The following is a 27628-nucleotide window of genomic DNA, read 5'->3' as shown; positions in this document are numbered from 1 at the left end:
AGAGTGTCGTATTTCACCGGTTGCTCCGCCTCCACACTCTCGGATCTTGCAACCTCGGCAAAAATTGCTCAATTTTCACCTTCGGTCATCAAAACTACAAAACGTATTTTCTTTAAACTCTGGCAACTTGAAGACAGACATTTCCCACAAATGTCCCCGAAGTTTGGTAATTAAGCGTTGCCTGGCAAAAAAACTAGAGTCGTTTTATTTACCCCTATGTCTTGTGTTCGCCGCTCCGTGTCACGGCCATTCCGCTGCGCATATAATCACCAACACGCACAGTTTTCGATCTCTTTTGTGAGAACTGAAACGTCACTCTAGTTTGTCTTGAAATTTCGCGGGGAAATTCCGCATTTTTTGGTGTTAGAACCTGGTCATCGGTGGACTTAACTTTCCCACTACCATGTGATACCTGTTCTGGGGTGAAATCAGCTCTTCTGTCTACAACTAGACCTTTCACAAGTCGAGTAAATTTCTTTCATTGTTTCCCTCCTAAAATTTGGAGTGTAGTAAAGGATGCCTCTGCTACACCGGAAGTCGTTCGTCCCCTTAAAACCTCCGCCCGATCTTCGAGCCGATGAGGAAGTTTTCGTTTGCAGACTCACCAACGAAGTGTTCCGAGACTATGAGTAAGTGGAAGATGTTTAGTAGTAAAATTATACAAGTTCATTCATTCTGGTGATGTTCGACCAATGTGTGCCCAGTATTGAAAAATTGCGCCATTTTTATTTTACAAATTCCCCTGACCTCTCCTGATCGTTTCATTTTTCGTTCCCAGCGCCTTCTTTGAGCGAACTATCATCTGTAGCAGCTTGGTATGGAGCTGCTCCATGACAGGACGGTCCGGATTGACCTACGAGGAAGCCGTCGAGTCCGAGGAGAAGGCTCGCCGGCACCTATCCACATTCCCTGGTTACCTGCAAGTTCCGGTGTTGTACCTCGCCACACTGACCCGTCGAGGAGGACTCGGCGATTTATGCGATGATGTGTTCGTCTTTGCTAGGGACAGATTTTTTATCGGCGAAATTGTAGAGGTTAACCACGAAGGATCCCGGTAATTGACACTTCGCACTTATTATGCAAAGCATGCAGTGTTTTGGTTTTGGGGTGAATCGAGTTGATCTTATCTGTGGGGGAGGTTATAATTTTGTGAGCTATATTTTTTTTTAAATTCGAGAGCATGTGGCAGTCGATGCATTACATTGATTTCTATAGTCGTGCTTCTCACGCTGTCGCAGCCATTGTTCTCGACCATAGTCCAATGTGTTGTTCATATTTTTATGGTCACTCATGTGATGCCATTCTGAATAGTTATTATAGTATTAACTTTGTTCCTCCAAAATGTTTAACCACGATAATTCAATTCCAAAGCCAGATATATATGAAGAAAATATGTACAGTAACCATGACAACATTAAACTTTCTGAGTTTTTTCATTTCTTGTATACAGAAGTATGAAAAAAATACATTCTTAAATATTTATAACTTAATTTACATTTTATCTTGAAAAAAAAATCTATTTATATGGCTGTATCCACTTTGTGTAGTTGATCATGTTGCAATACTGTATTTACTCTATTACAAGCGCATCTTCAATAGAAACGCATTTCGAACAAAAATTGGATTATTGTATACAGGAACATAAAAATGATTTATTTCCATCTTTAGATGCACCTCTATGCTTCTAATAGAACAAATGTGGGAAAGCATGAAAACTTATTTATTCTTAATAAAAATTATATAATTGACACAAAGAAACCATTCTCTTTATTTTTATAAATATTTATGAATTTCAATGGCAGTTGAATCAGCGAATAGAAACTTCATGTTTCAGTTTGAATGGTAAAATTTATGAATATTTAAGGAAAAAGAAAGGAATGGGTTAGTTGTGTTGATAGTAAAAGTGGGAAACCTGTTGAGTTGATCATTTGATATTTAAGCAAGATCTTGAATAAAAATGACTTTCGTTTATAATTCTTCTATGATTGTTATCATTGCAACTATGAAATTATAACAACACTGAAAATTAGGCGGAATGATTTTAGTCGTGCTTTTGTAAATTTTTAAAATCTAATATTTTAATTTATGCAGTATGGATTTACAGTTGCAGGTCATCCTGTTACCATATGCAATAATCATGCTACTACCTTTATGCATGCATTACTGAATTGTTGAACTAATCTTGTTTTCAACATCATCGTTATGAATATTTTTTTTTTTGACAACTGTTTGTGCTTTCTGTCACAGTGAGACCTGTAAGGTGCTTAAGGTGATACCACCTGCGCCATCGGGCGTGCCAAATGGCGTAAGTTCATCTACCAAGGATGGCGATGTGATTGTTCTGGACAGTGACAGCGATGACTGTGTTATTCTTGATGGTAATGATGGCAAACCCACAGCCAGGTATGTGTGAATTTCACTTGTATTCTCATTTTTCATGTGAACCAATACATTTGTGATAACGTACCGTTAACCATATCATAACTATAAAATTGTAGTGCATTGTTGGTTAGTTTCGTCAAGTTGCACACACCAGGTACACGTTGTGATCTCCAGAGTTGTGTTCCGTTTGGTCAAAACTATCGCACAACTCGCTATGATTTGACATTGTGATATGGTCTATGTCATATTTAACTTTTAGTTGGTAATTAACTAGCAAAAAATGACAAAATTTGAAAGCAGTACAAATTATTGTTATTTTGCCAACTGACAAGTTTCATTAACTAAATCAAAAAGTACAAATATAAAGATGGGGTACCTGAACATTAAAACAACGACCTAGTGTTTTTCCAGTGTAGTTAAAGCCCTAGTTTGGTGGCCATTTTGAATTGAAAAGTGGTCAAAATACATACACTTCCACTTCTTTTAAGCCATCCACTTTTCATTTTTTGTAATTTTTTCTTTCTTTTTTTTTTTTGTAAATGTATTTATTTAAAGTAATTAAAAAAAAAAAAAAAAAAAAAAAATACATACCGGGTACATACTATTGAGGTACATTTTCGAAAAATAAGGAATAACATAATATAATTCCACATAATTTATGAGTCAAAATTGTTAGTTGCTTCCATCCTTAGGTGTCCAAATATGTTCAAAAATGTTCCATTATGGTTAATGTGACCTCTTGCTAACAGGAATAGTGATGGTAATACATGTTGTTGTTTTGGGGTTTCTGTTTGACTGCTTTGGAAGCTATCTTCTTGAGGCCTTAACACGACCTTTGAACCTTATCTCAGGGTTTATAATATGCATAAAGGAAAGGTTTTGTAGGTTGGAGTTGGAAAATGTTTTGTCTGCGCCAAAATAAATATACTAGCAAAATTATGCAAAGATTTTGTTTATTATTATAATCGTAAAATTCAATTACTTTGCGATAGTAAAAAAAGTTGTTTCAAGTGCCTGACAAATAAAAATTATATTTTCCTTGTGTGCAATTAAAATAATATTTTTTTTAATTTAAGGTTTAATGAGAATTTCACGCTCACTGTGATGTCTTGATGATAATTATTTCTGTGTCATGTTATGCATAAAAGTTAAACCTGAACTTAAAAGGATACAAGCTTTAATATTTTTTGAAGTGTCGCAAATTAAAAAAATACATTTTAATAAGTTTTTAAAAATGAACTGGGTGCACAAACTAATAGAGACTAAGTTTTCATGCTACTCTTTTAAGCATATTCATCTGAGAAGTTGCACACCGTCTCCGGTATTCAACTGTCGCCGATATCTTATTGGAAGTACATTATACAGGTTGTATTACTAAATTCATCTGTTATAGTATTATCAAGATGTCACAGTTAGAGGCTTTTTATCCAACGCCAAAAATAACTGAGGAATTTGGGGGTTAAGTTTTAAACACCATTAGGTGTTATTAAATTACATACAAACAATTGTTCTAGTCAATGATCTTAAGATGAGCATATGGCAAAATCAAAATTGTTATGATTGGGTTGTGATGTAGAACAGACTGTTGATCTGTTTTGACTTTCCTCCCTTCCAATTTTATATGATGGCTCTTTTAACCCACATTGCTATTGTGTCTGTCAAACATTGTATGCTTCTTCAGTGTTCAGTGTTCACAGCAAGCAGAATTCAAAACGTTGATGTATGACAGGAGAAGCAAATGGCAATACAATTTTAAAGCCAGGAAACAGAAAATGTTAATATGTAAATAAGTGATCAAGAAGAAGACAATAGAATATATATAACATAAGATAATTAATTATTGCAAGTGCCAGTGGGCAGGGAATGAGATTGTTTTTTATGATTTTTTTTTTTTCACAGTTCAAGTGCAAAGTGCAAACCTGTTCCAAACCCAGATCCGCATCTATATAAATATCAAGTTGTTCCAGTTAGTGGCAACGGCCGGGCATTCCAGGTGCCGGCTGATTTCATCAGGTAAGAATTGGAATATATTTTAAAACTAAACTGATTTGTGTAGAAATATAAAGATCCAACATGTAGTGGTATGGTAGATCTCATCTGGCAAGAATATATGATGAGGTTTGAATAATCTCAAATTTGAATAAAATAACAGGAAATAACTACTACTGTAGAATACTTTATTTTCGCTATTTTCGCTGAAGGGATGATTCCGTGAAAATAAAATCCAGCGAATATACTTTTTTCCCTATATTTCACATTAAACTCATGAAAAATCAGTGAAAATAAATTCTAAGCAAAACGCCCAATTCAGCCAAAATTAATTCCAGCAAAAATAAAGTATTCCACAGTATGTACTTCATTTTTGTGAGTGGGATCAATGTTCACCAAGTGTTGGACTGGGCAGTGTTCAATACGTGGTATTCTGTGACTGTATAAGAAAATAAATTAAGGTATTCAGTGAATATTATACCATTTGGAGTTTTTGATACAAAAATCACAGAAACAACCCAATTATTCTTGCTGTATACGTCTTCATCATTAATGATTTGTATTTACAAGCACCACACTAGTTTATATCCTGGTTTGTTCAGTTTTCTTTCCTGTTTACATTCATCAGCTGGTGGGGGATAGGGAATGGGTTTAAGGGTCAGACTCAGGTCACAGTTTAAACTGTTAGGACTGAGACGTACTAAATTTTATGTTGTGGCAAAGCATTGTTACGGTAATCATTGAATTAGTGTACATGTGTGTTGATTATGTCTTGTTTCCTGTCTACAGTCGAAAAAAGGGTCTGTACACTCGAGAGAAAAGTAAGCTCTTTCTGAAGCTGCACTGTGAGTTTGTCAAAGAATACTGGACTGTCAAGGTACGGTACATTGCTAATCGAATAGATCTGTTTCAAGACACCAATTACAACACATGTGCAAGTGGTGGGATCAACTTCTATTTTGTTCTATCATGGTTAAATCTCATAAAAATATTTCACCCTTGTAAATTTCTCTTTGTAAAACCCAAAATTCTGCAATTTTTGCAACACTAATTTTTTGGCTGTATGAATCTACTTTGATTTCTTCTACTTTCTCATCTCGATTGATTCACAAAAATTCCCTAAAACCCTCTGGTAATATGTATATTCACTATGAATCCCTGTCTTGTAATTGCAGCCTAAATTTATGAGGAAATATAACCTAGATGAGAGAAGTTTCTCAGAGTTTTTTTGTGGTGCCACGCCTGTGTTCACTACAACTCCCAACAAGAAGATCAAACGAGTGAAAACAACCAGCACTGAGAAGCGAGAAAAGAAAAAGATTCGAGAAGGCGTGGCTGATCAGGGTGGCAAGAAAAAGAAACGAAAGAAGGAAGGTAGGGTTAAGTTTAAATGGCAGATGATCTGGTTTAGGATATTTCTCTCTTGGGGTGATTAAGATTTTCAGCTTTTGTAGCTGTAGCTGTAGCTCTCAGAACTGTTTATCTATTGATTTACAAATAACTTCTCTAAAACGTTTGGACCAATGTTGATATTGTGTTTACAATTTTTTGCTCGGATAAGTTGATCTAGATTACTTTAAAAATGCATTTATTTTGTGAGCCCGCAGAGAAAGTCGGCGAAAATCTTGTAAAGGCGATAGATATTTCACTGTGGTTCTGTAGACTGATTAATTTGTGCAATAGTATTACCAGATCACAATTAACGCAATAAGTGCTTAACACATTGTTATGCAAATCATCTGTTTATTCCGTCTGTCATGTGGAGATTGCATCATCCTCATTAGATGCTCTCAATTTATCAGGTCATCAGGTAAAAATTTTACGTTAACTTTGACATGTGAAATGTTTTCAAGGTAAAGAAAACTTGGAGAATAAGGAGAAGGCAGGAATACGTCTGACTCCAGAAGAGAAGGCAGCTTTGAAAGATCAGGTGGCTCAAGAAAAAGCAGCCCAGAGACTGGCTGCCAAGGAGCAAAAAGCTCAAGAAAGGGCCGTGGTGAGGGAGAAAATGGCTCTTGAGCGAGCCGAAATGAAAGAAAAATCGAGGAAAGAGCGAGAAGAGGAGAGAATTAAAATGAAATTGGAAAGAGACAAGGTACTGTAAAACACTTTATTTTCTTGATGGACACATTTTTGAGATTTAACAAATCAAGAGATTTTATTATAGTGACCATTTGTTGGGCTATATAAAGAATGCTGTCAAATTACCATATTGTGAAAATTTAATTAATGTATGTATTTGTGCATGTCATGATAACATTGTCGCTATTTTGTCTGTACGTTAAACAAATTTTGATCAATACATTTGAAGCATTAAGCTGCTGTATCGTTGTCATAAATCATTTTCGAGATTGATATCGCTTTCTAGTATTGTTTTCTCTGAACCACAGTGTATGTAAACCATCTATGAGCGCTAGTACTCACGCACATTTTTGTTATTACTTAGGAGCGGGAGAAGAAAAAAGAAGAGAGAAGAGCTCGAGAGGAGCGCATGAAAGAATGGAGTAAACCGAGAGAAGATTTAGAGTGTGATGACCTCAAGGTGAAATTTCATCCACAATAGTCAAATTGCCAAATATGGAAAAAATTTAAATTATTGTATTTCAAATTATTGTAATATTACTTCTATTGACCATGGGTAAATCTTTTTTGTTCGCTTGAGTGTATGCACTACTAATAGAGTGAATACAGTAGCATTCTTTTTTTTCTTTCAATAAAAGGAAAAAATTATTATTTTGTTAATCTGAGAATATCACATAAAATCGAATAAGCGTCTTCGGCCTCTTCTTATTGCATCATAGAACCGGGCAAAATGATGAAAATTATTGAAACATTCTCACCATGAACTTCCACCATCTTGGAAATACCATGTAACAATTCCATATTTGGAATTTGCATTTCCTAATATGGTAGGATGCAGATATCCAGTGCAATACCACAAAAGATATCATGACAAAGGTATAATAATGATATTTAACATTAGTGTTAATAATTTTCTATCTTGTGACAGGAGTTGCCGATGCCAGTAGCAGTGCAAACCAAAGTACCCAACGAATTATTTGGTGATATCATCATGATAATGGATTTCTTGCATATATTCAGTGAAATACTGGGAACCAAGGAAGAATTCCCTGATGAGGGAATCACTCTAGGTAGACAACAATTACTCTTTTACATATTTTTATTTTTATCTATAAACATTTCTATCATTTTGTGTTGACATATGCCAGTACTTCAGTAATTACACATATCTGCTAGCAATTAGGAGAATTAACGTAAAATTGTGCAAGATTATTTCATGTTTGTTGTGATATTTATTTTTACAGAGTATTTGGAAAGTGCTTTGGTAGATCTTGAAATCGATGGTCCTCTCTTTGAACTGGTCAAGTTTCTTCTGACGGCCATTTTCAAAATGCAGCTGGAGGAGGAAGAGGATGAGAAGTTTGATTTGAATGAACAAGATGTTGTAGCAGGTAAAGGTCGTAGTTCAGGGGTCAACAGTCTAACCTCTCTGTATTATACTGTAATAAAAAACAAAATGTTTCTAAATAATGGAGTCTAATTTCTATGTTTATATATATCTTTGCTTGTTTAATTTATTTTTTATTCACCTTATTAATCTTCCAGCTACTGATTTAACTGAAACACTAGATGAAGACATGGGTAGGACATACAATGCAGTTACCGCCGCAGCATCTGTGGCTGCAGTATGGCCACAGCTACACCAAGGTAATAGTCATGTCATTGAACTTGTTCTCAATTTGTACAGAAATGAAGGAGGATACAGCCATCGGCCATTGACCAGTTTGGATGACAAACTCAAGTTTTGTCACATTTCAATGTGCATAATTATTTTCCTTATTTATTTCATTTTGATAAAGAATTGTAACCAATGAAAAATTATGTTCGTTTGGTTCGAAATTATTAAATATGCAAAATATAGCAATAAAATTTTAGCAAAAAAAATTAGTGTTTTCTGTAAGCTTGTTAGTTGACCTATTACCAAATAGTTTCCCTGTATTGCAGGTGTACCTTTGCGACAGCTTACTCTCGATCCATACACAGTATCTGAAGTTCTTAGACTCCATTTCCTATCTTCCGGTGCCAAGACGAACAGTGCCGACGCCAAATACCGCTACCAACAGAGGGGTGGATATACACCCCTGGATGATGCCGGATTAGAGTTTCGTATGACGGAGTCTGGGATATTAAGGACATTGTCCACTGGAAATTTATTTGACCTCTCACCTGGTATGTATTGTATAAGACAATATATTCAGTATGAATTTTAAATCCCTGGATGGCCTTAATTACATGTGGTCCTTTACCCTGGCAGCAGCGTGATTAAAATGTATCTTCTAATATATGCCCACTGAATCTTCTAACTATATGAGACCAATAGTTTACAAATTTCATTCAAATGTTATCAGATCAGCAATCGATTGACACTTGTTCTACAGACAATTATTCAATTCAAGAAGGAGGTGCCTAAAAATGAGTTGCTTGGGGGAGAGCAAAAAATTGTTGTTAGTGTGAATGACATTGCTTCCATTTGTCATTTAGGCAACAACAAAAAATGATTTATTAGTATAAAATGTTGATTTGTGGTAGAAATATAATTATGTACTTTTGTAATCTAGAACATGGTTTGAGAAGGGACGGTGGGTCTGTACTAATAACACTGTTATTACTCTAAATAGGTGAAAAGCTGAAGATATTGTCTGCGCTGTGCGGGCATCTGATGACGTTTGTCACTTGTCGGGATTATATAGAAGACAGTTTCGAGAAATGGCGGACGACCAGAAAGGAGTGGCGAGAGAACCAGACAGCTGAACAGAGACGAGGCAAGGAAGAGGCTTCTGCTAGGTGAGATGACTAAAAAAAAAAACATTCCATAAAAAATTAATTTGTGTTCAGAACGTGTGAAATCTGTTAATGACTTTTTGCCGCTTACTCACCTGTCCGCGTGTTTCAACCTTACAAAGTGTTAACCCTAAAATGTTTTGGTAAATATGATTCAGATATTTCATTATGTTGTTTTGCAAACCAGATGCAGAGCTACCAACCATTGCAAAAAATTCATATTTGTTACGGAAATACAATGGGAATACGATAATACAAAAACGCATCAAATAAATACGAATCTTCGAAATTTAAAATAGCATAAAACATGGTTAAAGCGGAGTTCACGATCAGTTTACGCTACTCAAGAAAAAAAAGCATGTTTATTGCGTGATTGGGTAAAATACATTTGAACTGTAACCATCGCGAATCATGTAAAAACTCTTCTTTCAAGACCTATTTTACCTTTTAAAAATTGCTAATCACCTCTTTCGAAAACCATCATGCAGTTTTCATTTGGAATCAATGTCAACACATTGTGCTACGACATTGCTTAACTTCCACAATGTTATTTTTATAAACACTACCATTCGGAAAACTGGGTTCTACCGGCAATACCATGCAGCATTCTGATTGGTTAATGGCATTCTTGGCCCATCGGGTCAAAGAACAAATGCCGGTCAACCAATATGTCACGAACATCATGGTGGGACAAGGTTTTTACCGAAGCGATCGAGTGATCAAAAATATCCACTCCCGATAAAACTAAATCAAATTTTACTTTTATTTCAAAAAAAGAAGTACCGGTAACATTTTTTGAATGGCATCATGACAGAGTAAGGGCTATTATTGGTAAAATTGGTGTATAACATCGCGAAGTAAGTTATGTCACGTCGTCGTTGATGATCGTTTGGATATTATCTTAAAATTTAATTTTGCAACAATTCAAATTTCCTTGTTTCTTGTTGATTTATTAATTCAATCAATGCATTGTAATTAACCCGTACAGTTTGATGTATTGTTTAGAGACAACATTTACCTTAACCCACCCTATGGTGTACATTAACGCTACGATAACACATGATCAGGTCTTTATATAGGTAAAACACTGCAACTTAAAAAAATACGAATTTGGGATTGAAAATACGAATTTAGTAGGTGCTGAGTACTAATTCTGATTTTCAAAAGTTGGCAGCTTTGTACATGTTACATTCCTTCCATTTGACTGCATTATTCCTTCCAGATACAAACAACGACAAGAAGAGAGAGCCAAGGAGAAAGAAAGAGTAAAGGAACGCAAATTAAAGAAACAAATGCTGAAAGAAGAAATGTTAAGAAAGGATGAGCAGGGAAAGGGACAGACGAACGACAAGTATGTATAGTATGGCAATTAAACTTAAAAACAAAAGGATTGAGAATTATATAGTTTACCAATGTTTTTATACACTGTTAATTGCTTTAATTTCACAAGAGAAAATCCTAAAAAATGAATTAAGTGGTTTACATTCCGTGGAAAAAGTTACTGTGATCGTTTTTTACATTGATAATTTAATTGGATGTGTACGTGTAACTGCTATATAGCTACACTGACAGTCAGTCAACCATTCTCTGCTGCCAACAAAAACATGTTTCAATTTGTACAACTTTTGTACTGCGAGTGACATGCAGATGTGTGTGTTTTGATACAACCCCCCAGTAAGTTTTTTTAAATTTTGTATGCTTTTCAAAGATCAGATCGACCTCTATTGAATTGAATATTCAGACAACAATCAGATATGCAATAAATCTCTCTATTCAAAGGCGGATGCATTATTTATGTTAAAATTTCTTGTTAAGTTCACCATTCCAATTCAAACCACAAACTCGTATGATAAAGTTCACTCTGCCCTGTTTCAAAAAGAATGAGCATATGATTAACACTCATTAATAAATACCATACCAACTTTTTTATATTTCTGAATATATGTAGCCAGTAATGACAGGTTGTTTTGCTGTCATGTGCCCCGTCAGTTAAAAAGCTTGTGGTAATGATATGTTCCACCAACCACCAGCATTAATTAAATTCCTGTACATTTCCCTTAGTTATTTGATTTACTTTGAAGTTCGTTGATCAATATCTGTTTCTGTGTTAAAGTTTTACATCACTTGATTTTGCTGATTTGCAGAAATAATGAAAATGGGAAATTGGGAAAGGAGAAAATGGAGGCTGATGAAGATGATAAACCGAAGAGACGCTTGACTAGGGGAATGGAGAAAGAAGAGGAGTTAGAAGAGAAGATGGAAGTTGATGACAATGATGGTGCGGGACTCGCTCCGGAGGAGGAGAAGGAAAGACAAAAGAAACTGCTAGAAGAAGAAGTCAAGAAAAGAAAGGAGTTTCATAAGAAGGATCGAGAGTTGTTTGAACAACTGCAGGACATGATATGCAAGTATAATCTGACTCCACTCGGTCAGGATAGGATCTATCGTCGTTTCTGGAAATTCCAAAGCATCCCAGGATTGTTTGTGGAATGTGACAGGGAATACTTGGATGAAGACGTTCTGCATCCTGTAGAACAGACTTTTAAATCTAACCCATTCACACCTTACAGCTCATCTCAGGAATCAAAAGAGCAAGTTGGCGAAGCGTCATCTGCGGATAAAGGTGAGGACTGTGATACATCGACGGCTAGTAACAAAGAAAATGAGGAAAACAATTTGGAAATGAGAGAAGAAAATGGTGAAAGCAGAGACGGAAAAACTATTTTAAATGAGAGTGGCTCTCAAAACGGTTCAGTGAAATTGAACGCTGTTGAAGCTCCTAAACTTGAAAACTTTGACCCATGCATGCTCAACTTCAGTCACAGTCAGTGGTCATTTTACGCAAACACAGATGATGTTGATAGACTTATAAACACGTTGAACCCTCGTGGTTACAGGGAAGGCGCCTTAAAAGAGGCCCTTCTCTTACACAAAAAAGGCATCATGGAGGGCGTGCAGAAATGCCCTATTGAGAAGTTGCGCATTCCGAAAACAGATCATGAAGCTCCATCAGCAGTCGCTGCAGCTAGCACGGATGTGAAGCCGGCTAAACCCAAGCAGGTGATTGTCAAGTTGAGTGGCAAGAAAACTGGACTGGTGTCAGAAGGGCACGAGGACTCATCGGTGGGGTCAGAGACTTTGGAGTTGAGTCTGCGTGAACAGTTGCTCGATTTGGAAGAGAGGATTTACACCGGGTCATTAGGCTGTCTGAAGGTAGTGTAAATTTGACTTGTGCTGAATTTAAATTTTTTCATGTTTTGTAACTCAGTATTATCATTCATAATGATATTCACCGGCGTCCAAAACAATTCATCATTGAAGTGTAAATGCCTGAGCATCTTCACGGCGAATAATTGCATCCAAGCTACACTAGTAATATTTCATTCTGAAAAAGGAAAACAAAATTATTCTCTAGTGTTCAGATATTGTAGTAATACTACAACTTGTACATTTCTTTCGGTATGCTAAGATTGAAGACAGAAATGCTTGGATCAAAGCTATAGAAAATGGTAGTTATGATATGCAATGTCGAGAGTTGACGTGGGGACCGTGGTGGGCCCGGCACAAGATGGATGACAAGGATACAGGCGCTGAATCAATGGAGTTAGGCATCAATGAAGTGTCAGTTGGAGAACATTCATTACCACAGAAACAAAAAGACAGGTACTTATTATCCACTTTGACCATTTTGAGATTTCGTAAGAAATTGTTTTATGGGGATGAAAATAAGGGGCCACTGTTTTGTGTGTTTTTTAGAAATTTTTATTTGAAGCTTTGAGAAGGGCTTTTTAGTCCCCGTTTGGACGCAGTCCGAAAACGGGGACTTATATTTTAACCTCTGTGTCTCCGTGTATCTGTGCATGCGTCCGGACCTGTATCTTAGAAATGCCTGGACCAATCACAATCAAACTTCACACATACATCATACATGATATTATACATATGCACGTCATTTTTTCACGATCTGATTCAAGACGGCCGAATGGCGGCCATTTTTGTGCTAAAAAATCCTAAAAATCGAGCATTTCTCGGCTGTTTACAGATGGATTTTGTTCAAACTTGGTATATACATTAGACATTATGGGACCTTTATGCAAATAATTTTGTTTTTCAGATAAGATTCAAAATGGCTGACTGGCGGCCATTTTGTATTAATGAAGGTTGTTCTTGTGCCATATCTCTGACTTGCTTTCACTGATTATGTTCAAATTTTAAATATTCATTATACATCATGTCATAGATAAACAGATATATTGGTTTGATGATCCAATTTAAAATGGCCAAATGGTGGCCATTTTTGTGCTAAAAATCATCAAATATCAAGCATTTATGGATGGATTTCATTCAAACTTGGTACATATATTAGACATTACAGGTTCCTGATGCACATCATTTAATTTTCAGATTGGATTCAAAATGGCTGTCTGGTGGCCATTTTGCTTTAATGAATGGGCTTCTAGACCCATATCTCGGACTTGTTTTGACTGATTATATTCAAATTTTAAATATTCATTATACATCATGTCATAGATAAACAGATGTATTGGTTTGACGATCCTATTCAAAATGGCCAAATGGTGACTATTTTTGTGCTAGAAAATCATCAAATATCAAGCATTTATGGATATATTTCGTTCAAACTTGGTACATACATTAGACATTACGGGTTCCTGATGCAAGTCATTTTGTTTTTCAGATTGGATTCAAAATGGCTGACTGGCGGCCATTTTGTTTTAATGATTGGGCTTCCAGAGCCATATCTCTTAAATGCTTTGACTGATTATATTCAAATTTTATATATATTCGTTATACATCATGTTATATATGTACATGTATTCAAAATGGCTGATTTTGAATGCTGTTCCAGAGCAATATCTCTCAATATGGACAAGTACTTGTTTGACGATCAGATACAAATGTCAATCATTTTAATGTTAAAAAATCATATTCCTGACATGGTTATATTTTTTTTTGGAGGACATAAGTGGCGTCTGCTCAATGCAGCTCAAGTTCAAGGTTCAATGTTTCTGTAGACCATATCAAAATTCCGAATTAAAGTGAATGTGGGATAGTTTTGACAAAGCGAATCAGCTCGCTGTAACTACAACTTGCCACCTTGGTAATCCTATTCATACCTGTGTGTCCCATGTCACATGTTCAAAGTGGAAAACCTCACTACTAAATTTACACATGGACATAAATGGTTACTATTTCTCTTCCTGAATTTTACTATGACAGTCAGTTTGTTGTCATAATAACATTTCTGATAAAAAAAAATAGATTTCCATTCATCACCATTGATGAATAGTTATCACCGTAGCTATATTATAACCAATTATATTATCTGACCAGTACCCTGCTTTGTGTTTTACACTATAGAAAATCACATAATCACTAACACGCCCACTGAATGTACAAAAATAGAATCAAGAGTTAATTCCATATTTGCTGTATGGTTTGCTTGCTCACATCAGATTGTATTCTGTGTCTGCTTTTGCACAGATTTTGTATCACCAAAATCTTTAAAAAACAAACATTCTTATAAATAAACGTCCTTATAAATAACCTACTTGTCTGACTTAGTACCTAGGCTACTTTTGTGTATTGGGGTGTGGGTGCTTAGCTGATCAACACCCCCCCCCCCCCCGAAGATTTATGTAAAGAACAATTTTATTTTACCGTGTGCCAGATTGAGGGGAGTGTCTCGTTGGGGAAATTAAAATTGTGAAATTTGTTGCGTCATTGATTTCCACAACACACTTTTACAATGAAGAAACAGAAAAATATGCACATTTTATTACAATATTAATTACGTACCACCAGAATTTACGATGTTAAAATTTTTAGGGTCTGTGGGAAGACGGTCAAAATCAAAATCTTCACACAGGACTAACTGCTATTACAACCCTTCAGACTGGATGCCATATTCCCAACACTGAATGCCACAAGCCTGGCATGTGGGCAGTATTTATTATTATTTTTTTTTCCTTCTTTTTTCTGCTGAGTGTGCAGTATCCCTGTTTCTGGGCAAACACGCCAACTACTACATCGCTAACAGTGTTTGTTTACAATGAATTGTTTGTTTGTTTAGATGAAATTCATTTTCAAACGACATTGGTGCTTGATAATAATATTAATACTTTTTCCATATCAGGGTGTCAGAACTGAAACGATCGGAAACTCCCACTGGCTCCACTCGCTGCAGTACACCAAGTACCGTGGACCACGTAGTGAAGGACTTATCATGTGCATTGCTACAAATTGCACAGGGCATTGAACCAAAGTACCTCAAACCACCTTTGGGTGAGTAGAAAGGAGTAACAAAAAGGGAGAGGAGATTATTGGTTGTCGCACTGCACATGTCTGTCTGTCTGTCTGTCTGTCTGTCATTTGTCTGTGTGGGTGGGTGTGTGTATTATGATGAAATTGTGTACACAGTTTGTGATGAACTCAGTAATTAAATTGGTACAAATCTGTGCATACTAATTAGGTAATTTGCATACAAATTAACTCTTTTCAGCATTATTTGTAGATATCAGTTTTCTTTGTTTTTGTACTGAATGTACTGAAAACATTTTACTGACCATGCCAAGTAATAAGTCCCCGTTCGGACAAAGTCCGAAAACGGGGACTTATAATTCGTCCGTTCGTGCGTCTGTGCATCCGTGTGTCCATCCAGAGTCATATCTCAGAATCCCTCGGACCGATTCTGTTCATTCTTTGCATGTGCCTAGTACTTTATGTGGGACATATGCACATGCAGTGGTTTAGCGATTCGATTCAAAATGGCCGACTGGCAGCCATCTTGTTTTTTGAAAATGTTGTATTTTGAACATGCTTTGTCAGTTTTCATTAAAACTTGGTACATAGATTATACATGTTAGGATACATGTCCATGACGATTTATTTCACAATTGGATCAAAGATGGCCGACTGGCAGCCATCTTGTTTTTTGAAAAATGTTGTATTTTGGACATGCTTTGTCAGTTTTCATTCAAATTTAGTACATAGATCATACATGTTAGGATACATGTCCCCGACCATCCGTGAGTTTCTGAGTCTGTCCGTCCGGCCGTGCGTCAGTCTGTCAAGAGTCATATTTCCGAATCCTGTGGACCGATTCCGTTCATTCTTTGTATGTCCCTAGTACCTTATGTGGGACATATGCACATGTAGTGGTTTAGCGATTCGATGCAAAATGGCCGACTGGCAGCCATCTTGTTTTTGACGAAGCACAAAAAGGGAGTCTTTGCAGTTAGTGTGTCTGTATGTGTGTGTGTGTGTGTGTGTGTGTGTGTGTGTGTGTGTCCGTCTGTTCCACTGATATCTCAAGAACCATACATCAGTTTTTGATGAAACTTGGTGCATAGATGCTCTGGGCCAATGCGCAGATTTGATTAGGTTTTGGTAAAAATCCATGCATATTAATTACCTAATTTGCATGATAATTAGCTGATTTTTAGCTGTTTCATGACTGTTCCACTGATATCTAAAGAACCACTCATTGGATTTTGATGAAACTTGGCACACAGATGCTCCAAACTAATGCGCAGATTTGATTAGTTTTGGGTAAAAATCTGTGCAATATTAATTACCTAATTTGCATAATCATTAATCAATTTTCGGCTTTTCCATTGAAATCTCAAGTACTAATCATCACATTTCAATAAAACTTGTTACATAGATGTCATAGGACACTGCACAAACCTGATAGTTTTTAGGGTAATATCAGTATATATTAATTAGCTAATTTGCATAATTAATTAATTTTCAGCTTTTGATATTTCAAGTAGTAATCATCACATTTCAATGACACTTGGTACATAGATGTCATAGGACACTGCACAGACCTCATAGTTTTTAGGGTAATATGAGTACATATTAATTACCTAATTTGCATAATTAATTAATTTTCAGCTTTTGATATTTCAAGTAGTAATCATCACATTTCAATGAAATTTGGTACATAGATGTCATAGGACACTGCACAGACCTGATAGTTTTTAGGGTAATATCAGTATATATTAATTAGTTAATTTGCATAATTAATTATTTTTCAGCTTTTGATATTTCAAGTAGTAATCATCACATTTCAATAAAACTTGGTACATAGATGTCATAGGACACTGCACATACCTGATAGTTTTTAGAGTAATATGAGTACATATTAATTACCTAATTTGCATAATTAATTAATTTTCAGCTTTTGATATATTAAGTAGTAATCATATTTCAATGAGACTTGCTACATAGATCTTCTAGGATTATGCAGACACCTGATTAGTTTTAATTGGATATTAATTACCTAATTTGCATAATGTTTCACGGATATATAAAGAACCACAAATTGGATTTTAATGAAACTTTTAAAGAGAACTATGCAGAAAACCAATTAGTTTTTGGTAAATATTTGTGCTTATTAATCACCTAATTAACATAATTAATTAACAAAGATATCTCAATTACTGATCATCACATTTGAATAAAATTTGGAACATAAATGCTCTAGGACAATAGACAGGCCTGATTAATATTGATTAATATTAATTCTCTAATTAGCATAATAATTCATAATTTTTTTGTTCTGTTCTGTTCATATTAGTTACCTGATTTATATAATTAGTTTTCAGTTTTTCTATCAATATCTCATGTACAAGTAATTTTGAATTAATTTTTAATGTGTCTTCAATACTCTCAGCACACAGGAGTTCTTTCTAAGCTTTCTTTGATTTTTTATGCGATATCTTGGACGTGCTCTGTCAGTTTTCATTCAAATTTGGCACATACATGTACTTAATACATGTTAGGATGCATGTCCATGACAATTTGTTTCAAAATCTGGTCAAGGATGGCCGATTGACAGCCATCTGACTTTTTGGCCTTACTACTATATTTCCACAATTTGTGTACCATTTTCACTCGTATTTGGCACATACATCATACATATCAGTGTGTTTCATAATCAGATCAAAGATGGCCGAATAACGGCTGTTTTTATTTTTGGCCATATTACTACTACACGGAACACGTGTTTTGATGTAAATAAACAATCTGTTGTATATGCCACTTGAACCTCAAGTTTCAAGGACACGCTCACGACAACCCCTCCGCTTTAATATGACGAGCACAAAGAGAACTTTCAAAAATTTAACGGGGACTGTGTCATTTTCAATGACTTGTTATATATATAACATAAGAATTTCATCCTGAGAAGCTGCTCATTAAAATTCTATTTCATTTTTCCCCTGTTCTGTTTCAAACATTAATTCACCATATGTATCACAATAGAGGGTACATGTATATGGTTTTACTTGATACATACTTAATAATGACATAAAATATATCAGATCATCTTGTCTGTAATTAATTGCAGATAGATTGACTGATTGTATTGACCTGTATCACAAGTTGTGCCAAACAGATCATTATTACCAATCACAGAAATAAATAAATAAATATAATTTTCATTACACTTATAAATGACATGATTTAAATTTATAAAACAAATAAAAGTTTGTTTTTTTATTAAAAAAAAATCACTGCTGTAATTCTTTTTATTAACACTTCAAAATATGCATCTTATTTTTTTCCCTACTTTTAGCTCTTTTGAATCTTCCTCTTTCAAACTGTATTGTAAGAAAAACCAAGGTTCCCCTAAACTAAACCTAAGTTTCCCTAATCTAAACCTAGGTTTCCCTAATCTAAACCTAGGTTTCCCTGGTTTGTCTTTCATTGTTTTCTGTTTGTTTTCAGTGGGGGTGTTAATGTGTTTTTCACCAGGTGTAGAAGGTTCAGACCTACTACAAATTTGCATATTATAGGTCAAGTAGGTTTGGAAAGGTCAGGCTGGGTTAACTCAAGTTTGACCCAAGTGTTTGAATATGAGATCACCCCTAAATTAGCATAAGAATGCTGATGCAGATTGTTGTTATTAAATATTAATTCTCTTTACACAGGAGCACTTTCTAGCATCTCTAGTCTTGTTCATGTTTACAGACACACTCATTCCCTGGATAGTATATTTTTTGTATAATGATTTTTTATTTATATGTGTTTACATTAGAAAAAATCTGTGCATAATAATTATCTTATTTGCATAATACTAAACTATTGTTTAGGTTTTCACAAATACATTTAAAGAACCATGCCTATTTGACCTGATTTGTTTTTCATTTTCAAAATGACAAATATCACAAATGCTTTAAATGGTCATCACTTTCCAGGTGAAGATGAAGCCACCAAGAAGTCAAAACAAAAGGAAGCTCAGGAGAAGGCGATGAAAGAATTCCAGGCAATGGTGGCACAGAGTAAAAAAGGCAAAAAGAAGGACAAGAAAAAGCAAGAACAAGCTGAAGCTGAGAAAGGCAACGAGAACAGTGATGAAGAGTCATCGTCCTCCGGTAAGTATCTAAAGTTTTCTGAAATGCATATTTTTGTATAAAACGATGAAATCTGTTGGAAAGATGATGGAAATAGCCTACTCACTGTTCAGCAGCTATTTTTGTTATAAATAAACATAATTATACAACAAACAAATAATGACAAATGCTTCATCCCTTCCAATATCATACTTATATTTGTTTTTTGTAGCTTGTGCATGAAACTTGAAACAAACATTCCCAATTCTCATCTATGACCCGTTTGTATTGGGTTTTCACAGATGAAGAGTCTGAACCTTCCAAGCCTGAGAAAACTATCACAGAGCGATGGCAGGAGTCCCTGATGTCCTCCTCCAGCATTCCTCAGTTGTTCCTCCACATGGCGACGCTAGATTCCTCTGTTATGTGGTCCAAGTCCATCCTGCATGCCAGATGCAGAATATGCCGTAGAAAGGGCGACGCTGAACGTATGTTACTATGTGATGGTTGTGACCGTGGTCATCACATGTACTGTCTTAAACCGCCTGTCAAGGTAAGACACTGCTCGATGTGACCTGATATATTCCCCTTGGCATCAACCCCTAAGCAATGTTTTATGTCTTGTAGAATAATCAGGACCATAGAGCTACAGTGTCTGCGTTACTTTTCACAGGAATAGATTGGCGATGGTGTTAATTAGTCCCCGTTCGGACGTAGTCCGAAAACGGGGACTTATGTTTTGCCCTGTGTGCGTCCGTGCGTGCGTCCGTGATCACCTGTATCTCAAACATGCATGGACCGATTAAGTTCAAACTTCACTCATACATCACACAATATATGGGACATATGCACATTCATTTTTTTCATGATCCGATTAATGATAGCCGAATAGCGGCCATTTTAAGGCCGAAAATGCATTGAAATCGCACATTTTCACCATTCCGGACCCGAATCTCAGTTATGCATGGACGGATTTTGTTCAAATTTGGTACATACATTAAGCATAATAGGACCTTAATGCACGTCTTTTTTTTTCCCGGATCAAGTTCAAAATGGCCGACTGGCGGCCATTTTGTTAAAGAATTCAGTTCTGGATCCGTATCCAAGACATGTCTGGATTGATCAAGTTCAAACTTCACACACACATGGTACATCATGTCACAAATAGATATGTGCATTTGTTTCATGATCCGCTTAACAATAGCTGAATGATGGCCATTTTAAGGCCGAAAATGCATCAAAATCACGTATTTTCAAATTCCGGAACCGGATCTCAGTCATGCATGGATGGATTTCGTTCAGATTTAGTACAATGTGTTGTACATATGCAGGTGTATTTCGGTCATGATCTGCTTTGAATGTATATGTCACTCAAATATGAATGGAATGGGGACGTGTCATTGACAATGACTTGTTTACTTTATAATTTTGTCTTGCAGTCAATACCTTCTGGTGATTGGTACTGCGTTGACTGTCGTCCAAAGATTGTCAAACAAAATAGTAGACGGCGAAGAAAGTCCACCTTGGAAGATTATGATTCGTCCAATAATGAAGAAGAGAAAGAAGAAGCTGATGATGATGATGAAAGTAGCAGGAGTGAAGCTGAATCATCAAGCGAAGATGAGAGTGAAGAAGAGGATAGTGATGATGATGATGAACGCAATGATGATAGTGATGAGAGTGCTGAAGCAAGGTAGAGGATGAGATGTTTTTAATTTTGTAGACATAAATTATTTTGAATAGTTGTGTCCATCCATGTAAGCAGTAGGAATAATTGACTCCTCTGTGTTCTATTTTTAGCTCTGATTCAGACGATGAGAGTAATAACAGCGAGGAGGACAGCCATTGTGACGAGTGTGCAAAGTGTGGCAGAGAAGGTCAGCTGATCCTGTGTGAGACGTGTCCCTCAGCATATCATTTAAAGTGTGCCAATCCACCACTGAAGAAAATCCCAGCCGGCAAATGGATATGTGAAGTATGTACCGACAAATCACAGAAAAAGCCGACTGGTATCAAATTCAAAGGTAAACATAGGAAAGGGTTATTACCAACTTCTTCATCTCCCTCTTCTCTCTCTTCTGATCTTGAAACCTTGGGGATTGTCGCTGATGGCCATAGTGATCGGTGTGCTCGCTGCAGGAGAGGTGGTGAATTGATTCTTTGTGACTCCTGCCCACTGTCGTTTCACCTCGACTGTGTCGACCCGCCATTGCTGGGAGTGCCACCGGACATCTGGTTGTGCCAACTGTGTGTGCTTGAAGCTGAGAGTTCTCCCCTGGAAGGCTGCAGTGACGGCACAGACAGCCACTGTGATGTGTGTGCCAGGTGCTACAAGCATGGACAGTTAATTCTCTGCGATGTCTGCCCACTGGCTTTCCATCTTCGGTGTACTGATCCGCCCTTATTGAAAGTACCATCTGGAAAGTGGACTTGTCAGATATGTGTGAAAGATTGTCAACCTGTTTCTAGCGGTGGTTTCGTCAATAGAGGTAAACAACAACAAAACATCTGGTACATCGCAATAAAAGCCTCTTTAACCTGCTTGGCTTGCTGCTGATGTTTCATTCCAAAGATTCTTCCTCAGACCTAACTTATCGTCTTGCTTGATGCTTAATGTCCCATCAATTGTTTAATACAGCGTAGTGTGAAATATTTGTCAAAAACATGTTTTCCCATTATTTTTTTCTTCAACTACTATCATTTCTAGAAATATTATTTTAGTTGTTTCTAGTGCAAGATTGCATTTGTTTCACTTTATCCACAGTTATATTTTATTTGTTACTGCTTTGAATTACGGTTATGTGTCCATACCCCAGAAGCTATTTCCCCGATGTGTATCAACGTATGTAAAAATTGATTGTATGTGCAATGTATGTTTTATACACATCAATATTTGTTTGTGGTTTGATTCAATTTGATCCTCTGGTGGCCATGTTTTTTCATGTTGCTATACACGCATTAGGTTCTTTGCCATGCATTGACCATTATTTTCAAAGTTGTTATACCGACAGTGCATCATGAAACACATCTGCATACTAGCTAATTTCCATAAAAAATAAGTCAATTTTTGGCACTTCCTGTAATATTTCAATAATCAGTAAACAGATTGCAATGAAACTTTGTTCAAGGTTGAAATTCATGCAAATTAATTACCCTATTTCCATAATAAAAAATAATTTGTTGGCGCTTCCTGTGATATTTCAATTGTCACTCAACAGATTGCAATGAAACTTCTTTTAAGGTTGAAATTCATGCATATTAATTACCCTATTTCCATAATAAAAATTCTTTTTTGGCGCTTCCTGTGATATTTCAATTGTCACTAAAACAGATTACAATGAAACTTTGTTCAAGGTTTAAATTCATGCATATTAATTACCCTATTTCCATAATAAAAACCCTTTTTCGGCGCTTCCTGTGATATTTCAATTGTCACTCAACAGATTGCAATGAAACTTCTTTTAAGGTTGAAATTCATGCATATTAATTACCCTATTTCCATAATAAAAATTATTTTTTGGCGCTTCCTGTGATATTTCAATAATCACTAAAACAGATTACAATGAAACTTTGTTCAAGGTTGAAATTCATGCATATTAATTACCCTATTTCCATAATAAAAACTCTTTTTCGGCGCTTCCTGTGATATTTCAATTGTCACTCAACAGATTGCAATGAAACTTTGTTTACGGTTGAAATTCGTGCATATTAATTACTCTATTTTCATAATAAAAATTATTTTTTGGCGCTTCTTGTGATATTTCAATTGTCACTCAACAGATTGCAATGAAACTTTGTTTAAGGTTGAAATTCGTGCATATTAATTACCCTATTTCCATAATAAAAATTCATTTTTTGGCGCTTCCTGTGATATTTCAATTGTCCCTCAACAGATTGCAATGAAACTTTGTTCAAGGTTGAAATTTGCATCTATTAATTACTTAATTTACGCAAATTAGCCAATTTTTAGTTAATTCCCAACCTGTATATGCATGGATCAGTCAAATTCAAACTTAACACATCTTGAGCAACATGTGCACATCCATTCATTTCATGATCAGATGGAGAATGGTGGCCATTTTAATGTTGAAAATTTGTTTAAATCAAGCATTTTTGTCATTCTGAATCTTGGTAATGTGTAAAAGGATTTTGTTCAAACTTTGTACATATTTTGGACATTATGGGACCCTGATGCATGTCATTTTATTTTTTAGATCAGGAGTGATCCATTTCTGCCTTTCCGCAATTTGATTTTGGTCGTGGACATTATGGACATTTTGTTTTCATATCTTATTCAAATTAGCTGACTGGCGGACATTTTGTTTTAGTGAATGCTGTTCTTTCGCAAAATTCAAAATTTATATATTTCTCAAACTTGATATGTAATGCAATTTATTAAGTATATTCCATTTGGACCAAAGGTTTGGTTTATATTGCACTTACCTTCAAACAAAGCCAATCAGGGGTTGGTGTGGGGACCTGATGCTTTTTTTGTCAAGGAGTCCACTTGTCTCCCCATATACCTTATTTGCCACCACAATCAGAATGCTCATTTCTACTTCCTTATTTTCAACATTGCCTTCTTCTGTTGTATTAATTCTTCTCTCAATTATTTCTTCTTATTCCGTCCTATAATCTGCCCTGCCCTGTCTTGCATGCAATTGTTTTACTCCCCTCAAATTTTATATGTGTGTCGGCTTATTCGTGTCTTTGCTTGTTGCTACTAATTGTGTGCAACCAGGAGCCCATCTGGCTTCTACCTGGCTCCTACGTGGCTCCTAAGTTTTGATATTTACATTGGTCAATCAGTATTCTTGGTTACAAAGTCAATTGATCAATATAAAGGTAATGAACTCACCTACGATATTTATCTGAAACTTCCTCCACTCCATAAGATCACCCGTGAGCATTCAACCCAAGTGATCATTTGGTGCCGTGAAAAAAAATATAACATAAAAACTAACTTGGTAGTAAAAATGATTGTTTTTTAAAAAGTGCGAATTGATAGGATTCAAATCGACATCGTCAAGTTTAGTAAGAATTTCACCACACAATGACAGTGTTGTTCCGATGAAGCTTGGCCAAAATATAATGATATGACATCTAAGTTATCGTTATGTTGGACTTTGTAGAAAGTAGCAAATCTGCCAAAAAATAACGAGTTATGGCATATGGTAGCTTAAACTTTCAACAACATAGCGCCAAAGTCATTTAAACTGTCAGAGCGATGCATTCAAATTCTGTCCAAATTGACTGAGAAAATGTTACTATCCATATGCATTGCTTTAAAGCACTATTTTCCTTGCCACATGCCTCTAGTTACGTTTTTGACGTGAGTAAAAAAAAAAGTTCATGTTTTGTTGAAACGCCACAAGTACGATGTGTTACGATCACTGGTGATGTGATGTAAGGTGTTGCATATATCAATGGATGTCACCTTGTACAATATGTTACATTCCCTTGACAATAATGATTAAAAAATTATAAAGATATATTACATTTAATACATGTGCAAGTATAGATCGAACTACTGTATAGAAAAGCCATGAAAACAATTGATTGTACAAACAATGTTGAGAAAAAGGTGCCATGCTTTCATTTCGATGATCTTCCAAAATATGACCTATTATCCAAAACATCAATCTGGGCGATCTTTCAGATAAATACATTAGTACAGATCAATGTATTTGAGTGTTTTTGAATCATATTTTCATGCTTTCGATTTTTCTATTCAATCTTTCCTAGGCCCAGCAAAGTCCAAGTCAGGTAAATCAACTCCAAGTTCTGTGACTGGTAGGAGTAAGAAAGTTTCTCCTGAAGTAAAAACTGGTGCTGAGAAACGATCACGTATTAGTGCCCGAGCGACTGGAAAGGAGAAGCCTCGCTCAGCTTCCCTGCCTCGGGCACGAACTGAGGGGCGAACCAAAAGAGCCAGAGATTCTGGGAGCTCCGATTCTGAGTCTCCAAGAAGAGGAAGCAAGAGGATGAAAGAAGGACAACCAAAAAAGAGGTTTGCACGAAAAGATTCCTTTTCTTCTGAAGGTAAGAACTAATTTATTTACAAACTATTAACAAGAAATTAACTATTTTGTGCAGGACCCCTATGTTTCAAACTTGGTGAAAATTTGTTGGTCCAAAAGAATGGGGAAGAAATGCAATGTTAGCTGCTCAGAACTAAAATAATTATGCAATATGTGATCTCTAATTTCTAAACTTAATGTGCATTTCTTAGACGCACACAAAATGGGTTGAACTAAATCGTGAAAACATTTAACTTTTCCTTTTCTCAACCCCAAGATTCAGGCCCGTCTTCTCGTCGCCTCCCTACAAGTTCTTCGCGAGGCAGTGAGTGGTCCAAACAGATGAAGTTGTGTGAACAGTTGATCAATGATGTGATTAGACACAAAGATGCATGGCCGTTTCTACAACCTGTCAGCAAGAAAGTGGTGAGTGTTCCCGATTGTAGATGATCATTTTTATGCTGCTGATGGTGTTTCTATCACGTAGTCTGTTGACAGACAGCACGGATGTGATCGCAGTGATTTAAGAATGAAATCCTATGTCCTGCGCTTATAGGAAGAATTCATTATTTTTCATGTGTGAGTAAGTGAGAGAGTGAGCAAGAAAGATTGGGTTGACTTACCGGTATTGATTCATCAGTCAATCGATTAAATGCAGAAAAATAGATGAACGTTTGTCATTTTGTTTCGTAATTGAACATGGCTGACCTGCACAAATTTGTTTCATACACACTTGATTTTCATCTCTTTCGTTAGGTTCCAGACTACTATGAGCTGATAAAACAACCTATGGACCTTGGTTCTATGAAAGTGAAATTCAGAAATTTAGAATACGAGGGTCCTGCTGAGGTTATGGCCGACGCCAAACTCTTATTCAGCAACTGTGAAATCTACAATCAGCCGTTCTCCAAAGAGTTCAAAGCGGGTACTCGTCTGAAAGCCTTCTGGGAGAAAAAACGCAAAGAGTTGGGAATCGACATACGTATGAAGTCTAAATCCATGGATGGAGAAAAACGCCAAAAAAGAAAGTCCTCAGTGTTTTAGTATGAAAATTGTACTTTTGTCAAGTTAGAAAGCAACAATATATCCCCCTGTGATTGTGTGTAAATAATAACAGAAACACAAGGGGCTTAAAAGTGAAACGGCATTTTGTGAAATTTGTATAAAATGTTGCCGCAGTGCTGGCGTCATTGATTGTATTTTTTGTTTGCAATTGATCTCAGGAACAGTGATTTCTTATAATGGCTTACACATCAAATGTCATAATAATAGACCAAAATACAGTTATGGCTATGTGTTAAACAAAAAGACAAGATGAGACTCCGGGAGAAGACGAGGACAGTCTATGCAATGTTCTTACATCGTCCCAAGTATATATATATATATATATATATATATTAATATTTCAGAATCTGAAAAAACAACTTAGTGATCACATTGACAGTGGGAATTACACATAGAAATCTGTAAGAAAGGAATGTATACATTGTGTCGGGATAAAAATTTCAAGACACAATTCACATTAGAAGTTTGCGTTATTTCTTTGATCCAAGGTTTGAATAATTATGTTTGTACCACTTTTCTATTTCATTAAGATTATAAGTGGTTCTTTCTTTAGGATTATTTGTACCAGTTTTCCTTGCTGCATCTGAATAAATTATGCTAGGCATGTGTTTTTTGTCATGTATCGTGTAGAATTAATTTGCAACAGTGTACAAACGTGCGCCAGTGTCGGTGATGATCACGGTGACCAGCTACACCAGAACGGACATATTTCGTATCTAACTTAACCCCATGCAACAAAAAATGATACTATGTGTTCATTATGGTCCATTCGTCCTCGACGAACAAGTACATAAGTGACAATATAGTCAAAGACGAGAAAACTGCACAAGAAATTTGCCTTATTTACACGTATCGGCAATGCAAGCTGTCATGCGACTTCCCCTTCTGACGTCACAAGGGGAATTTCTGTATGCTAATGAGGAGCCTCGTTTTAAAATACTAGTACACAAA

At 35.9% G+C, this 27628-nt stretch overlaps 1 protein-coding gene across 1 annotated transcript; it reads left to right on the top strand.

Annotated features, from left to right (window-relative positions):
• The first annotated feature begins 292 nt into the window (after nt 1–292).
• On the top strand, nt 293–27295 carry LOC100369583 (bromodomain adjacent to zinc finger domain protein 1A-like). The gene is made up of 24 exons (XM_085492792.1): nt 293–629; nt 779–1054; nt 2248–2403; nt 4282–4395; nt 5161–5248; nt 5547–5745; nt 6225–6466; nt 6818–6913; nt 7382–7523; nt 7698–7844; nt 7999–8100; nt 8398–8622; nt 9072–9237; nt 10457–10585; nt 11379–12447; nt 12704–12897; nt 15389–15537; nt 19458–19634; nt 19895–20145; nt 21032–21285; nt 21393–21616; nt 25338–25634; nt 25890–26038; nt 26369–27295. The coding sequence occupies exons 1-24, from the start codon at nt 517–519 to the stop codon at nt 26654–26656; spliced, it is 5247 nt and encodes a 1748-aa protein (XP_085348918.1). The 5' UTR covers nt 293–516; the 3' UTR covers nt 26657–27295.
• The last annotated feature ends 333 nt before the right edge of the window (nt 27296–27628 follow it).

This window comes from Saccoglossus kowalevskii, chromosome 2, assembly GCF_978046115.1.
Source record: "Saccoglossus kowalevskii chromosome 2, keSacKowa6.1, whole genome shotgun sequence".
Classification (NCBI taxonomy): domain Eukaryota; kingdom Metazoa; phylum Hemichordata; class Enteropneusta; family Harrimaniidae; genus Saccoglossus; species Saccoglossus kowalevskii.
This window is presented reverse-complemented; position numbering and strand designations above follow the sequence as displayed.